Here is an 18,173-nt window from a genome sequence, read left to right on the forward strand (position 1 = left end):
ATTGTCACGTAGTTTTTTTTTTTTGCTTTATCAACTCCGTTTTCCATTTAGGTGATAAAGTAAAAAGTATGTAGTATTAAATTAATTAGCGACAGAGTATAACAGTTAAGAAAAAGATAAAGCTACTTTCTGGAGCACTGACTGCCCGTATCCATGACCTACAGGTCAATACTCTTTTAATTGATAACTGAGAGATATTCTTGCTAAATTAGATTTGCACTCTTGGAGTGTGAGTAAAACCTAGTGTATTTTTGGTATTGATGGTACATAATATTAATACTTAATGTAGCTGACTATAATGATAGTGAAAATGGTAAATTTTCTTTTGTGTTCCATTCCGATTCCGACGCATGAACAAAAATGTTAAGTATGAAACCTTAGGAGACAGTAACACCGTATCATAATATGTCTATTTACTTTGGTGCTCCACGTGACGACGGATTATTTTATTACTTGCTAGAGTATTTTTAGATGCCTTATGTAATCTACTCTGGCCTTTCAGTAAAAAAAATATCTTTTTTTTTTTTTTTTTTTATTTATTAAAGTTCTAAACATTAAATTAATCGCAGAGTTTCTTATTTCTTAACTGCTAAGCCAAAGATGGCTTGTTTACAGCCAGAGTTCGGACTAATGCACTAAGAATTTAGTTATGTTATAATATTGTACGCATGTTACATTAATATTATTCTAATGTTATCCTTTATAAAATATGTTCATGGTTATTAGATGATAACAAGTATTTTTTTATATCTTTAGTTGATTCAGGATTGGTTAGGTATAAATCTTGTAAATGTTTCGGAAGTGCTGGGCACAGTGCTGAAGCGAATATCTTAAATATAATTAGTATTCTAAATTTTTCAGGTGGAATGGCGTTCCTCTGCCAGCCGCTCGGAAGTATATTCTCCGGACCGCTCCTGGACCACTTCGGACGAAAAAAGGCCCTGTTCCTGGTTAACATACCTCACCTCATCGCGTGGCTGCTCATGTATTACGCCTGGGATGTGCCCTCGCTGTTTATTGCGAATGCATTGTTGGGCATCGGTACGGGCATCATGGAAGCTCCCTCTATTACGTACGTTGGTGAAGTTAGGTGAGAGACAAATACGCCTTTTTTTATAAAATTTATGTCCCCTTTACTTTTTTCTAAGACGCAATTGTTGTAAATGTTTCTCAACCCGTGTATCAATCGCGTTCGACGTTCGACACGCTCTATAGGTATTGATTAGTTCCTACACCTGTAGACTTGTATTTATAAGCTTTTTTGTCATACAGAATAATATTCCAACAAACATTTCAACATAGACATTTTACATTTACAGCGACTCGTCAGTAAGAGGGATCCTGACAACGCTAACCAACAGTTTCACGTCGACCGGCATGTTCCTGTCGTACCTGCTGGGCACAGTGCTGCCGTGGCGGCAGGCGGCGCTCGTGTCACTCGCTGTACCACTGACTACCATGCTGGTCGTGCTGTTTGTAAGTATACTGTAGAATATGACTCGCCAGTAAAAGGGATCCTGACAACGCCGACTGGCATGTTTCTGTCCTACCCCGCACGATGCTGCCATGGTGGCATGGTAGCACGCTGGTCGTACTTTTAGTAAGTATACTGTAGACGTGACATATCATTAAAGGGATCCTATCAACGATGCCCATTCCATGTTTCTGTATTACCTGCTGTGCACGATGCTGCCGGACTCTGCAGGCGTAAACATGAGGTTGTACGTGAGGCACGTGAATGTAGATGCGGCAAAAAGAAGTGAGTAATAAGTCATGCTACTTGACATTATTTCGATAAATATCCTAATTGGTACTTATTGCTGCAAAGAATTTTCAAATCCTAAAAAACTAAGTATAACTATTAGTATTCATAATATTCATATACAACTTCGTAACATTATACCTACAGTCATAAAACAAAAATACTCTTATTATTATTTTTCCCTATTACTCAAAAACGTAGTTTTATATATTGATGATGCGCGTGATACTAGTGATTAAGAGCAATACGGAATTAAGATTATGAGAATCACCTGACCTCGTCCGATTACCTTGATTTATTAATCAATCACGTAAATAACTCAGTGTCACATTGCATTACGCGATCAGGAATTTAGTAAGTATGATAGTAAAGAAAGTAGTACGGTGCATTGGGGTAACTTCAAAAGCGGGGTCATTTTGAAATCGCTAATTAAACCTAACCAAAAGCACTTCATACCTTGGCAAAACTTACGCAATTGTAACGCTTACCCACGCATCTTGCTTCCTGTTGCTACAGTCGACATTGCATTTAAGCTAAAGCTCGGATAAAACAAAAACCCATTCTTTTTGTAACTTCGTCATTTACCATCTAGCATCTACTTACATTCTATATCTCAAACGTTGTTTATTATTAAAATCGCACTGAAAGCTACTCTCACCTATTAGGTAAGTATTAAGGTTCGGGCCTTTCTTGTTGACATTGCCAAAATGAATGGCATCATTCAGTACTAATATACTTAGTTGTAAGTTCGTGTAATACTAATTCTATTTATGGTATGCCTTACCACATCTCGGGACCATGTGGTCCCGTACCCTTAAGAAGCGTGCAGGGGGCTAAAGCCAATAGTTATAGCATATGTATATCCTTTATTATTAATAGCCAAGCTTTTGGTTTTCTACTTATAATCAGCCTAATTGGCGCCTGCTTTTATACAAATTGGTAAGATAAAACATAAATTGCAAATGGAAAGACATTTTTTTTTGTGTGCTCGTAACTAGGTATAAACAGTAAATACAAAACATAAATAGTTATTAAAATTCGGTTATTGTTGATTTTTAGGTACCCGAGACTCCGATATGGCTGCTTTCTAAAGGGAGGCAGAAAGAGGCCCTGCGGTCGCTCTGCCGGCTCCGAGGATGGTGCGAACCAGAAGACGTCAAGAAAGAATTCGACCAGCTCCTCAAATATAACGACGCTATCCACCAATGTGTTATATGCCTTAAAGAAGACAAAACTGCCCTTCCGTGTGAACACATGACGGCGCCCCTCATTAAGAGGATTGTACTTAAATACAAGCACGTTTTTCTAGTGAAAGAGACTATGAGACCGTTCGCCCTAGTGATGGCATATTTCCTATTCTACCTGTTTAGCGGACTCATGCCAATCAGGCCGAATATGATTAATTTCTGCAAGGCGCTAGGGATGAAGTACGAGACGAAAACTATAGTGGTGAGTCTTACGATATTATTTTCAACTGGGTGCGTAGACAAGAGGCCAATCGTTCAAGCTCCGTAGCGTAGCGTATAGTTATCTCTCTCTATCACTCTTCCATATTAGTGAGTCACAGACAGTCAGCCAGAGTCTGTCTTTCAGCGCTGTACAGCTCCATACATTATGCGGTAACTCTAATTGTCAGAAGTTGACGTTTGACAATTCAGTGACCGCAAAACATGTGGCGCACTACAGCGCCATCTGTCTTTGATGTGAAACTAAAGGGCGCGTGTTTTTCTTAGGCTTTACCTCTCTATTACAATCAACTCTCTGGGGTATTATTGAATGACATTTACTAACATTTTACCATTTTTTATTTACCATTTATTTTCAGGTTCTAGTCGGCGCAGTATTCATTGTCATGAACTTGCTATCAGCAGTAATAGTTAAATTAATTGGCAAACGCAAGTTGGTCATAGGCTCCCTGTCGGCAACAGCTCTTTGCAGTCTCTTCATCAGCATATACGCGGGGACGAACCTGCCGCGAGACCTCTTCTCTTACGAACCTCACACGTTCCCCGAGGCCACGGACACTCTCCCAGTAGTGCTGTTCATGATGCTAGTGTGTTTCACAAGTCTGGGAATACCTTGGGTTGTACTGTCTGAAGTGTTTCCTTTTAGGTATGTATTTCGTACTATTTAGCGCTACGATTTGATCATATTTAAGTATTGTTATTAGATTGTAAGTATGTAGTAGTTGGGATTAAAATCGTATACCATAGTGGTGTTTGGTGTTTGGATCCGGAAAAAAAAATTCTACTTTTATAACTAATAAGAATATCCAACCGACAAAACTTAACACACTTGAGTCGCAAAAATTGGTTTGAAACTAACCCAGAGGGGCTAGCCGAGATGCCAATCGTTTGCGCCGTAGCGAACGAAACGCTAATATCTCCCTGTCACACTTATATGGAAGAGTGATAGAGATACATTATTTAACGTTTCGTTCGCTACGGCGCAAACTATTGGCATCTTGGCTATGCCCTCTGATCATTATAAACACGATTATGAACGATTTTGAAATGAACGTAAATTACAAAATTTACCCTCTACTACGTATATTCGAAGAACATGGTAATAATAAAGGAAATGTAGAAATAATTGTTTATTTATAAGCTTTATTAATTAATTTGTATTTGGTTTCCAGGAGTCGCGGAATGGCGACAGGCATAGCTGCAGCGTTGAGTTATGTCATGCTCTTTGTTGCAACTAAGACCAACTACAACATAGAGTCAACATTTCATCTCAGTGGTGCATTTACAATTTATGCCATATTTGGCTTCCTTGGTAGTTTGTATCTATATTTCTACCTACCTGAAACAGAAAACAAGACATTGGTAGAAATAGAAGCCTTTTACAAGGGAAATCGAAAGATTTTCGCTGATGACTTTTTGATCAATGCTTTCAAAAAGAAGTCGGGTAATGATGCTAATGCTCCTATGCTAGTCAATTGAAAATGTACAAAATATTAGATTAATAATTGAAATTTTAGGATAATTATATATTATGTAACCATATTTTTTAGTTGAAGAAATTGTACGAGGCATAATGTGTAAAATGTCGATATGATAAAATGAAATGTTTTGATTGAGTTATTATATTGTGTGTTGTAAAGTTAATAGGGTTTACCGTGACTAGAGGGAGTGGAGTCTTTTATTTGCACCTTTTTTGTAGTACACGAAACACACTTTTTATCAAACCACTCAATACGCTGTCCCTTATCATCCCGATTAGCCTTACACTATTATGAATGAGGTTATTATTAAGTGTGTATTTTTATACTGGCTATGAGGCCCGTCTTTATGTAATCAAATCTTAGCTAGGTAATTAGATTCCTGAGTTATGAAACGTTGTTTTATTGGCAAAGAGATTAGACTGATCCACTACCAGGCCAAACTCGACATATTTCGATTAACTAAATCTATGACGGCCTAGAGCTGCCGGGGTACCAGCTAATTGAATTAGCTTAAAGTTTTTTAGTACTTTACTCATAAGTTTATTATAAAAATAAGTATATATTTGTTTTTTTAATTTTCGAATAAAAAACCTGCATACTTTTAATTTAATTTATTTATAAAAGAGAAATTACATCGGCTATGATCGCTTATCTGCCAAACTGCATAGCAGACAAAACACACCAACACACACACACACACTAACAAACACACACACACTAACAGACTTACAAATATTAGTTAAATTTATTTACACCGACGAAACATCACTACTCACCTTGTGATGTTTTTTTATAGCTGGTTTTTCTAGGCACATAGCCATAAAAAGCATTTCAAACATAGGTGCGTGTGAATACAATGTGTTGGTTTATTGTTATATCTTAGCCGAAAACCGTTGTATTTTATGGTAACCGTCACAATTATAAGCATATATGATTGAGTGGGCATAAAAATATAATGCAACCGGCAGCCGCAGCATTTTTATTGTATTAAGTTAGATAAAAAAGGCTTAATGAAAAGTACAAAGGATTTGAATGGTTATTATGATACACAGGATAACTCTTAGTAAGTATAGATATTTTAACACATTCATGTTGGTTTGAGCGCAATTACGTATTATAATATATTTTACAGTACATATGGTGCTACTTTACCGCACTAGTGCGAAAATTAGCGTATTACGTAACTATGTGGAACAATTAAAGGGCCATATGTACTGTAAATCGTTGTACGATACATGTGCGAATAGGTAATTCGCAACTCGTATCGATTTAAAACACTCCCTTTCGGTCGTGATTTAATTTATCGCCACTCGTTTCGAATTTCCTATTTTTCGCACTTGTATCGTAATGTACTAATATTATTCAAAACAAACATTATTAAATTTTCAGCTTTAATGATATTTCGCTGGGCTTCGACGCACTTAAAAGTAAATATCATATATTATTAACTCGTACAAAATACATTGAAAAGTAACCCATTTGGCTTTTTAGATAAATAGTAGGTAGATACCTATCTCAGCACAAGAAGTCAACAAATCTAAAATAAATATTTATATAAGAAGTGAGAAGAATATATACGCACCTAATCCAATGAAACACAAAATTCAAAAGGCTTGTGCACACCGGATACTTGTGCGTATACGTGCATGTGCGCGTTGTAATATACAGATCTCTTTGGGAGATGGCACACCGCTTGCGTGATATGCGCGTACACGGCTCCAGCGTTTTTGCGCACGCGCACATGCATATCAATGCACACGAATCCGGGTACTCTGGCCTTAAAAACATTTCTGCTAATAGAATAAACTCACTGACTAACTTGCTTTCTGATAATTGATTGGCTCATTAAACTCATTAAACTTTTGAGTTGCCAAGGACGAACAAGACCACTGCGCACTGGCGGTGTCATGCGCGCACGACGGTGCGCCGGTGTACGGCATCGCGCCGGACAACCGCACCGCACGCCTCTTTCTTGACACTTGCGACGTTCACGAGTATAATTGTGACCACAAAACGAGTAAGAAATGTCTACTTTATGATATGTACCTTATATTGTCAAGATGGTGGTATATGACAAACTCTGGTAAAGTCACAGTACGGCACATCTGTTATATTTAAAATCTTCATTAGTACGAGTACAACATACCACGAGTAAAAAAACGGGTCTCATTGTTCCCCATAAAGTTTTAAGTCATAATGTATTGTTTGTCCGCATTTTCGTTAGCGATAATTTAGTTTTTCTCAGAAACGCGTAACTTTTCAGGATTGCCATAAAACAAACTTAATCTAACCTAACCTATCTAAAGGAAAACCTAAGGAAATACCTGAAAAGTTAACGGTTTCAGAGTACTAATGATAATATGACTATCATTACATTATGACTTTCAATAAATATGCTTAACAAAGGGATCCGGTAAAAAACGTTTTCTTCTCAGACACTGGCCTGATTTTTATTGGTTAAGCTATGTTTTACTTTTATTAAATATTATAAACGGTTAACCACAGTCTGAAGTACACATTTTTTATAACTCAGTGATAAGTATTACTTTTTAACACAGATTATAGGCCATGCATTGAACACCCAGTCACAGAAATAGAAATCTCAACTCGTGCAGTCAGAGATACGGACTTTACGGACACAGAAGAATTGTTGAGCATGAAGTTATCTAAATTCCTCATTGGAATACGGACATCGTCAAAAAGTCCACCCAAAATAGCAAAAAAAAATGCCAAGCATGGACGAAATAAAATAAGACGAAAAAAATTTAAAAAATTAACCACAAAACTTAATAAGAAGATGAAAAGTGGATAAAAGAAGAAACTTCCAGGAAGAACACTATTTTTGGTAAAGCCGAAAGTACGATTGAGGTCTAGTCATGAACAAAACTTATTTAATTACATTTACTCAATTAAATACAATTTTATTTTAGTATGTAATTCATAGGTAATTAGACTAACCTAGGAGAAGATATATAGTTACGAAAGTTTACTTAGATCTTATAGGTATTACGATGAATTTTAATAGTAATCTGTTAATTCAGCAATAAAAATTTGTAATGATTTAATGAACTTGAAGATATTATACTTATTTCAAACTATGTACCTACATACAGTTTAGCGTTTTTACCTACCCATTGTTTAACAGGGATTTTAAATAGTTACCTTCCTGTACTCTTCCTTTATGTTTTCGGATTGCATCCTAACTAATACGAGTTGGTGCCGTACCAAGAAAGCGACTGCCAAGTAAAGTACACTTCACTTCTTGGTTTTGCAGGCGTCCATAGGCTACGGTGACTGCTTACCATCAGGCGGACCATATGTTTGTTTGCCACTGACGTAAAAAAAAAAACTTATAACCCGCAGAGAAAACGAGACATCAGGATTAGTCTGATTTTATCACGATATTTTCCTTAATAAAAAAAATAATAATATGAAAATATTCTCGCATGTGATAAAATAATCCCAACAAAAACATTTTCATGTAAAATGTTGCCAAGACAAAACCATAAGGCTCGCACTGTAAAAATAGTTATCAGATCTCTTGTAGAGCCAAGCTTCTAACTCTACAAGTCCTAACTTCACAAACTCTAAGCCTTAGGTAAAATATATGGCTTGGCCGTTTCGTAAGGTGAAAATTGTATTCACTATTAATTTTTCATGGGCGTAAGGTGAAAATTGTATTCACTATTAATTTTTCATGGGCGTAAGGTGAAAATTGTATTCACTATTAATTTTTCTTATCATACAATAGTTCTTATAGTAACGAAACGGCCAAGCCACATATTTTGACTAAGGTGTAGAGTTTGTTAAGTTAGTTGTAGAGTTAGAAATTTGGCTCTACAAGAGATCTGATAACTTATTTACGAAACCATAAGACTCGCTATGGCAACATTTTAACCTTTAGAAGAATTTCATTGAATAGAGTAATCATTTTCAAGAGTAGTCATTAAGCAGAAAATTAATACACAAATTTACTTTTTGCAGAATGATAGTTTGGTACCCATCACAATTACCCACGAAACCATTTGCCGAGAGACGGTAGATATACAGTGATCATTTGGTATTTGTTAAGTAGAAGTTCTCTCTTATTGATATCAGCTGACCACTGAACCTTAATTATTATTAGTGATACAAGAAAAAATATTTATTATCAACACGAGCACTTGTTTATCCTTATGGATTAGGTATTAGAAAAATTTAACAGTCAATACTTTTTATACGCTTTCTAAAAATAATGCCGGCTTTTAATTGACTGCCGTAGTACTTTTATTTTTGAGCGTAGGTATCTTGGTACCTTTAGATATTTACATGTATAAAAAGGGCCATACCGGATCCGGAGATACGAAAGCATTTCCGCCCTAGCTCAAACGGAGACCTTCTAACGTTCGGTAATGCTGCGAAACGATACGATATTCGGTGACATGTTATCTGCGAATCAATAATCTGCTAAAAATCGGTAAGGGAATCATTAGTTACCCATTTTAAAGACAGGGTTCGAACCCCTGAACTTGGAAGTTGGGCACCACGCTGCTCGCCCACCGAACTCGCTATAGGGACCGTGCGCGTTGGAGGGTCTGCCATCTTGTGGCCTGAATCGGAACCATAAATATGTACATTTACACGTCACGTGTTTTCTTGTGCATAGTAGGTTCTGCCATCTTTTGGGCTACATCGGAATAATAAAAATCACATATACGCCTCGCGCCAAAAATCTGACGGCTCCTGTGCTGCCTCCTATAGTTCATGCACGCTCCCTATAGAATGTCGCCACTCTGAACTTCTGAAGCCACAGCTACACATACACCAAAAGCAAGAAATGCGTGAAGATAGGTTAATATCAAAACATTAATGGAGATAAACAATACGAGTATAAGAGAGAAACCTACCACAAAAAAAACTGTGGTATTGTTCTAAATTTAAATCTATGTTACCTACATACTTTAATTATTTAAAATCTGCTGAAATCGATTCCTGTAGGTATGTATTACACCCACTGCAATAGGAAATAATAATGATAACATTTCCTTTGGCCTAATCTAACCTAAGTTAACCAGAAAAAAAATCTGTGAAAATTTTGATAAGTAGTAAAAAATAATTTTCCTAAAATCAGACATCATGCGTAGAATAATTTTAATTCACACCATGTCATTGTAAAATAGGTAGCAGGCGTATAGGCTGTACCATAAATATTTACGACTTTTTCAAATATTTATTTAAGATTGTATTTTTATTTTATTTCATTTTTATTACCCACTCTGTTGAGAAAATAATTTCACAATGCAAACCAACAATTTTTAGCCCAAAGTAGTGTCGTTTATCAATGAAAACTAATTAGAAATGCTTAATTTATCATTATCTTGTGTTCTTTTACCCATTCCATTTTATTCCGAGATGTATTAGAGAAATGAACGTAATAAGAAAAACATTTGTGGGGCAGAAAATGATACAGACTGTTATTACCAGTAAGTACAGGAAATGAAAATTCTACTATATAAAGTTAGGAATAAAAAAACATTGTTTATTTCAAATAGGTCGTAACTTACAAAATTGCTTCGGATAATCTTGAATTTACGAAATCGTTTACTAACGTATTGTGAAACGTATACTCGTATTTACATACCTACTTTACTTACTCGTATTTTGCAGCTCAACCAACACTACGAGTATAAACTGAATTAAATTCCTTAGGTGTATTAAATTTTCTGATAAAAAATTAGTAATTATCCTGCGTAGAGATGAGTAGACTGAGTATTTACTTTTACTCATTTAGGTGGGTAAAAACGATTGCTATGAAAAAATAAAAAAATGACAGTTAAGAACTAAATTGTTTTTTATTGAAGAGTGTTAACCTATATTAACAATATTTACATTCCATCAAAAACATGACGAAACCACAAGGGTCGCACTGCCAAAAAGGTATCAGATCTCTTGTAGAGCCAAGCCCTAACTTCACAACTCTACCTACATACCTCCTTAACGTCTTGGCATTCAACCATCAAATAATAGTAGGTAGTTTCGTAATTTGTTTTTAGCTACGTAAACCTATGAATAAAACAAATTGATTACAATTTTTGTTATTTGTTTTTTTTTCATTGCAAGTTTGAGAGAAGCTCTATACAAATCTCGGCGAGAAACGTAAACGGGGTTGCCAGCCGCGTACCTCTATCTATATCTACTTAGCCTGCAACTCTTCTTTTCCCAGCCTCTGTGTGTAGTAATATACTCATAATAAGGCTAAGTCAAAGAAACATATAAACATAACATTGAAAGTTGAATCGATTATTTTTTACCACATACGACATTTGGTTCAATACCTACACCAAACTTAATCGTCGTTTTTTTCAGCCCTGACCATTTGGAGTTGGACTCAGGCGCATGTGTTAAACGTAAATATAAATACTTTCGTACATTCAAATATAATGGATGTTACCATCATCGCTATCTAATTCTCATCAAACGTTAATCTCATCTCACTTGACTTAAAAAAAAAATTAGTAAACAATATTGTAATTGCAGCTGTAATTAAAGTAAGGGTGAATGACAAACTGTCTATTCAGAAAAGATAAGGGAATGCTATGTAGCCGCAAATTCGACAGATTAAAGTAGATGCTGTACGAGTATAGCTACATTATACTAAGTTGTCGCTGGTATCAGTAGGTAAACAGGTAATTCACGAGACGTGAGCAGGGTATGCTGGTATGGTATCCCTATACTCGGTAAATGTGATCGTCCAGCATCGTATTTAAGTGAAACAATGACACATTTTTCCTGTTTTTATTTAAGTCCTTTGAAGAAAAGATTTAATGTAACTAATAATGAGATACTGAAAATAAAACATCTTTAAGGTTATAATTTATAACCTTTGGCGGACACTTATTGGTACGGTCACGTCTGAAAATATTGATACGAATAAAGTGCCAAAAATATGTATACACGACTTTATTGTCCATATTATATTAAGGTAGTGTATACATATTTTTGGCACTTTTTTCGTATCGATATTTTCAGACGTGACTGTACATGGAGAATGTATTCCTTACCTCTACCTTCCATAATATCGGTATTTGGTGGAAGTATACTAATTGTAGCGTGCATATATGGTGCATGTGCATGTCAATTTTCTTTGTATTACGAGTAGATATTACTCATCAAAACACAATTTAATTGAATAACATATGCCACACCAGATATTCGTTATTTGTATATTACGAATACATAATTTGACCCATTAAAAAAAAATACAGTTTTGTCCCGTCGACCGCGATCACCGCATTTATTTCTCCCAGGCACTTCTCACATAGCTAATGTAATAATATCGTGTCTTCTAAAGGAAGGGGACCACTGCTCACTGGCACAGTCGTGTCTGCATGACGGCGCCGAGGCTCGCGGCGTCGACGGCGACGGCCGGACCATCCGCCTCTTCCTCGACGCCTGCGATCTGTACGAGTACAACTGCGACCATGGCACTAGTAGGATTCACCACATTATGACATAAATTAACTAATTGTATTGTTCTGTCAAGGTCGAGGACCGCTGTTCGCTAACGCACGACTGTGTGCATGATAGCATCACTGGGCCACAGTGCAATCCAGTCAACTTAACCAAACGAGCGTTTTTGTCTAATTTCCACGAATATTTTCATATACTGTGATTTTATACAACGACGTACTGTGATATTTTATACAGAAATTATGATAAAGCCAATATTCTTATCAGGGTACACATATTTATTGCGATTATGGCGCAACGAGCAATTTGTCACCTATGTATACCAACTTACAGATAAGGTTGCCCTATATTTATTAACCGAGTTTGAGTTGGGAAAGGTTATAAATCTTGGTTTTTTTGGTTATAAAAAGTCTTTTTAGTTAAAAGTTATTTGTTATATTAATAAGAGATTTTTTCACAGATTTCCAATTAATAACCATAACAAGCCCGTGTACAGAAGATGAAATTACGGAGAATACAGAAACTGTTACGGAAAATGCAGAAACGATACATAAACTGGACTCGGATCAGTGGACTCCTGACGCGGATGATTACAACCCTGTGCAACTCGATGATAACAATGTTGATGAAGAGGATCCAGACGATGTTCAAAAATTAGACTTAAAAGCAGGGTATTACAAAGGACTTAAAAATAAGAACGCAATTCAAAACTGATTAAGTGAGCGTTAATCGCAGTCTTTACCTGATAACAGCAAAGCTATAGAGAAGTTTTATGAATGTACAGTCAGCTGCAGAGAGAAGTGACCCCCCCCCCTCTCCCTACAGAGAATGGAAAATATTTAGAAGTGGAAAAACGTTTTCTCTTTTTGTATGGACGATCACGTGGTATACTTCCCTCTTAAGAGGAAAGGGGACAGCCGATTCTCCATACAAACGTGGTCCCCAGTTTCCTCTGTGGATATTACTACGTAATTTGGTCGGGTTATTTGTTGCCCCTCCCCCATTTCATCTCTATATTATTATACCTCTATGGTTCATGTAATCCCTTAGCCTACCAAGCACAACCGGGGAGATTAGGAACTATTATTTAAAGCTGAAAGCTGGTCACTTTTGCAATAGTTCTGCCATAAGAGATTTTCCTCCTTTTGATTCCACACTCCATACTTGCCATCACACTTAAAACAAAAACGCATCTCTAATACAGTGTGTAAATCTAATACGATACATTAAACCAGACATAGAACTCATTAGTGTAATCATTAATTAAGATGTTTTTTAAGTTACACTTAACTGTGACCGCATAATTAATTTTTTAAAAATTTATCAGCAGCAATGTACTGGAAACGTGGTTGCGGTACCAGAATATCTATTCGAAACAATTACTACGCATTTACAAACTTACCTAATATCTGCAGGAACAATCACATGTTAGTATTGCACTACGTTTAATGTTTTATGGTTATTTTGGTAGACAGACTGCTACTAGGCATGTTAAAGCTATTAAATGTTATTAATTTATCATTTTTATCAACAAAGAACTGACTTCATCTACTCCAGACTATTACCATTAAAAAAAATCATACATGATGTGATAAAAAAAATCTATTAACATTTCCTTTAACAGTTTCTTAAATATATCTATAAATGTAGGCCGTGGAAAATAAACAATAACTTCTCGCCATGTTTCATATGCAATATGCATGCCAAGTTTCGTGCTTTCTGCCGGATGGGACCATACCTCCATACTAAATCGAGCTAAGGAGCCGCACTACTAGTTGCTACAGCACCATCTCTCGGTTATATGTTTAATTAATTGTCCAGTTACCTAAACGAATAAGAGGTCGGTATTTGCAGTATCGCTTTACCGCTGAGATAGCGTACCACGTGGCTTGAGAGTTCCAGCAAATGACATCAGATGCCACTATTACGGCTGCGGTTTATTGGCTACGTGCGAAGTGTATCGGCCCGATTCGAAGAATGATTAATACGCGTTCAAGATCTTGGAAAGATCTTTAAAATATCGATAACTAAACGATATGTCAAAATTGACGTTTATTTCGATTCCGCTGTGATCCCAATAAGATCTATCTACAATATTTCTAACGTCAAAGTGACATTGGTTGCCCGAATCGAGCTGCTTCTGTCAATTATACGACATACAAACGATATCTAAATGAGAACTTATCTAAACCAGAACTTATCGTATCTCATTCTTTGAATCGGGCCGTATAGCGTAAAGCTGTCGCAGCGCATGCCGTGGCAAAATTTGGCACTAACAAAGCACTAATTTCGTACAATTTTTTAATTTACGAAAACTCCTAAGATATTAATTTCTATTTATATGGTGTAAGGTACCGTTGTAATTTGTATGAAATGCTTAATATACTGTATTCATGTAAATAGCTTTGCAAATACTTACCACATATTATGTGATCTTATTCTAGTTGTTAAGAATGGGTATAGTAAGTTTCCCTTAAAAGATAGACATATACCATTCGAGGACTTTTTTGTAGACCAAAGAAAGAAAGAAAGAGAGATAACCTTACCGTACATTGTGTTGTTATAGCTTTAACGGATTAGGCAGCGTTTTCGATTAAACCTCCTAGACAGCGTGATTTTATTTTTATGGATTGTCAATGAAAATTTTGTAGCCCCAGTTTTATCCATCTTACCGGGCATCGACTAAAGGATGTGGCGTCATCGCGAAAACGATGCCGCCATACCTTTGCTTTTGATCTTTTAGATGGCGCCACTTTTTGATATTTAACAAATTTTAGACATACGTGTATCAGTGAAAGAATAAGGATCAAAGTCAAATAGCTTAAAGTTTTAATCATGTGTCGAAAGATTGCAGTAAGTTTATTGTGGCTACAAAATTTTCTTTGACAATCCACCTCAGTTTCAAATTCTCTTTATCCATACGTATACAGTTGGCAGTAAAACGTTTTTTTTTTATGTAAAGATAGGCAGGCGTTTGACCACGATCTCACCTGATGGTAAGTGATGATGCAGTCTACGGTGGAGCACGCTTACCTATGAGATACCTATTTACCCTAGCCTTGAAGAGACCAAGATTGTACTCATGCGGAAACACAGACTCGGGCAGGGCATTCCACTCCTTGGCAGTTCGCATAAGGAATGTTGAAGCAAAACGCTTCGTGCGTATTTGTGGAATACCTACCATGAAGCGATGCCGGAGTGCCGATTGTCTGGTAGTCCGATGGTGAAATGGGGACGGAGGAATAAGGTTGTGCAGTTCCTCGGCACACTCACCGAAATGTATCCTGTAAAAGATCGTTAGGCTGGCAACCTTGCGACGATGCTCCAGGCTTTGGAGTCGAGCATTCGTCAGATCGTCATCATTAATGATTCTCTTGGCTTTCCTCTCGACTGACTTGAGCATAAAGCATAAAATAACATTTTACATATGAACTTCTATTCCAACTCTAAATGAGATATGTTCAATTGTTATTTACACCCAAAAAGAGCGCTTGCTTGCATGAAGAAAATCATCACGCACCTAGAATGATTTTAAACTTATTTATTAATTAGTCGGTCAGAAAACAGATCTGAGACTTTTGGTAGAGGGGAAAGAATATGGAAGGCTACTGGCCTACTGTCCTGTTAATTAAGCACATCGCAATCTTGTGATCACAAAGTCTAAGCAAACTTTTAGTCACTTATTAATCACTGTTAAGAATAGTGTGCACATTAAAAAAGGTACAAAAGGAGGTGATAAGGTAGTAAATTAGCCAATCAAACGGTCTTTCGTATCAATAATATAATAACTCAGTTTATAGCTTACGTAGAATATCTAAGGCAATGAGGACCGAGGACGAAGGCGATGCTATAACCACGACAATGACCCTAATTGGCGACCTTTACATAAACTATATCCTTAATATCTAATCTAAGTTGAGTAGGTAGTAATATCTCGTAGATATATGTAGGTATGTAGCGGCAATTGTGGCAACATCATTTACGTAAAATGAGACAAATCGTTGACAAACGAATTCGTGACTAATTTTTGACGATGTCATAAACCACGTACCTATGTAGTAATTACTTTCTTAGTTACATGGTATAATGTAAAACTGTTATTTTTTCAGTACACGTAGGTAAATTGTGTATTGAAAAACATTCTTACAATTCGTCTAATATATAAATATGAAGCGGATACTGTATCCTATAGAAGCGCTGGTGGCCTAGGAGTAAAAGCGTGCGACTTTCAATCCGTAGGTCGTGGGTTCAAACCCCGGCTCGTACCAATGAGTTTTTCGGAATCTATGTACGAAATATCATTTGATATTTACCGATCGCTTTTCGGTGAAGGAAAACATCGTAAGGAAACCGGACTAATCCCAATAAGGCCTAGTTTACCCTCTGGGTTGAAAGGTCAAATGGCACTCGGTTTCGTAAAAACTAGTGCCGACGCCAATTCTGGGGATTAGTTGTCAAGCGGACCTCAGGCTCCCGTGAGCCGTGGCAAAATGCCGGGACAACGCGAGGAAGAAGAAGATACTGTATCCTATGACCATTTGATACACTTCAGAGGTCACGACTGCCGCAGTGAATCATCAGGTGGTCTAGCAACCTTAGGTACTAGCCACGAATATCACAATATTACACGCAATATTTTTACTTTTAATTTGCACTTTTCATAATAGGGCCATGGCTTTAGCGGGTATTAATAGCAGGCTGCATTAAATAGGCTTCACTTAGATTGTATATTTGTCGTTAAATACAGATGACATGAGTAAACTCTAAAATAAGTTTTTGGCAAAAAAAAATACTTTTAGTACAAGCTTTTATTGCTGACTTTACTTTTCTTTCCACAGGCACCTAATACTTATCGACATAATTCTAACAACCCCAAACACAATTAGTTTGTGTTGTTTTATCACAGAGTTCCCATGGCCACCTTCTGTCTCCATCATGTGATCAGCTGTCATCGTAATATTACATTGTGTATGCAAACTTTCTGCTCAATTGGAAATCAGGGAGTGGGTCTCTAGCTTCCATGATTTGACCCACTCTAACTAACAGGGCACGTTAAATAAAAGCTTGTAAAAAAATAACACAAACAACAACGATCTATGCCTTTTTATCCGCAGGAAGCTTCTTCCTTTTTACATTTTTTGCACATACTTGAAACCTTAATTAATCCTTAATTGGATCACAATATATTTGGTCCCTTTTCCTTGAAGGCAGTGTTTAAATTCCTTTAAATTATCAATTCTACTTAATTTATTGTTCTTTACTGAGCTCTACGACTAATACAGTCTGATTGCCCGTCATTCTGTTTATAATCTTAATCACGCAGTGAGTAAGTAACATTTCAAGACATTGTTAACACATTTATTGTTTTAATTGTTTAGTTGTTACTCATCCCACAGCAAATTTACAAAGGAATTTGCTCTCTGTAAATCTGACTAGGTAATCATTCGTTTTGCATCCTCTCATCAAATACCCGCAAAAATTTAAGTAGAGTAGCAAGAGTTTGAAATAATCGCAGGTACCCACTTTCAATATTAATCTGAAGAATGCAGTTTAGTATTATTTTTGCTTGGTTGATCGAACTGTCAAACCGAGAGTTTTGACGTCATCAGAATCTTCAACTTTTCGACGACGTTTCGACTTGGGTCACGTGACGTGTGTTAAAAGATATTTTAAATTCAATATTTACAAAAATATGCTTATTAGAGGTCCACTAAAGGTAGTTTAACGTGGTTTTATAATCCATAAGAATTTATTGGGATACAAATCTGCTCTAAGATTTGTAGATGGAAACAGCCCTATTGGCATATAATGATCTACTGAGCGCTGACAACCTGCATATTACAACAATGTGTGATAATGAAAAGAACAAGCATCCGTGGGTGAAACATCTCGTACATGTGTGATATATTATACCATAACAATTGGGGGAACCCGTTGTACCGACGACAGTTGTTTAATTTGGATGTACCTACCTTAGACATATCCCAGCGTCGTCGCCAAGGAACCAAGGACACC

At 36.4% G+C, this 18,173-nt stretch overlaps 2 protein-coding genes across 2 annotated transcripts in view; both read left to right on the top strand.

The window, feature by feature from the left end:
* The window catches only part of LOC133515651 (uncharacterized), a 40,588-nt gene that overhangs the window by 9,051 nt on the left and 13,364 nt on the right, over positions 1-18,173 (top strand). Inside the window, exons 3-11 of the mRNA XM_061848221.1 lie at positions 862-1,090; positions 1,320-1,476; positions 2,822-3,211; positions 3,588-3,874; positions 4,401-4,705; positions 6,577-6,726; positions 11,996-12,178; positions 12,619-12,803; positions 17,713-17,874. Of these exons, the coding sequence (XP_061704205.1) occupies positions 862-1,090; positions 1,320-1,476; positions 2,822-3,211; positions 3,588-3,874; positions 4,401-4,705; positions 6,577-6,726; positions 11,996-12,178; positions 12,619-12,803; positions 17,713-17,874 (2,048 nt within the window). The remainder of the gene's footprint in view (positions 1-861; positions 1,091-1,319; positions 1,477-2,821; positions 3,212-3,587; positions 3,875-4,400; positions 4,706-6,576; positions 6,727-11,995; positions 12,179-12,618; positions 12,804-17,712; positions 17,875-18,173) is intronic.
* Positions 8,412-13,405, top strand: LOC133533866 (uncharacterized). Its single transcript, XM_061872945.1, has 4 exons — positions 8,412-10,171; positions 11,055-11,095; positions 12,040-12,178; positions 12,619-13,405. Exons 1-4 carry the CDS (start codon positions 10,114-10,116, stop codon positions 12,870-12,872), a joined length of 492 nt encoding a protein of 163 aa, XP_061728929.1. The 5' UTR covers positions 8,412-10,113; the 3' UTR covers positions 12,873-13,405.

Source organism: Cydia pomonella, chromosome 2 (assembly GCF_033807575.1).
Source record: "Cydia pomonella isolate Wapato2018A chromosome 2, ilCydPomo1, whole genome shotgun sequence".
In the NCBI taxonomy this organism is placed as follows: Eukaryota; Metazoa; Arthropoda; class Insecta; order Lepidoptera; family Tortricidae; genus Cydia; species Cydia pomonella.

What these genes read in the sequence shown, in the direction of transcription:
- LOC133533866 (XM_061872945.1), top strand. Translation starts at nt 10,114, where the DNA reads ATGAACGTAATAAGAAAAACATTTGTGGGGCAGAAAATGATACAGACT. An exon ending in GATACAGACTGTTATTACCA is followed by an intron (nt 10,172 to 11,054) that starts GTAAGTACAGGA and finishes CGTTTTTTTCAG; the next exon opens with CCCTGACCATTTGGAGTTGG. An exon ending in CTCAGGCGCATGTGTTAAAC is followed by an intron (nt 11,096 to 12,039) that starts GTAAATATAAAT and finishes TGTCTTCTAAAG; the next exon opens with GAAGGGGACCACTGCTCACT.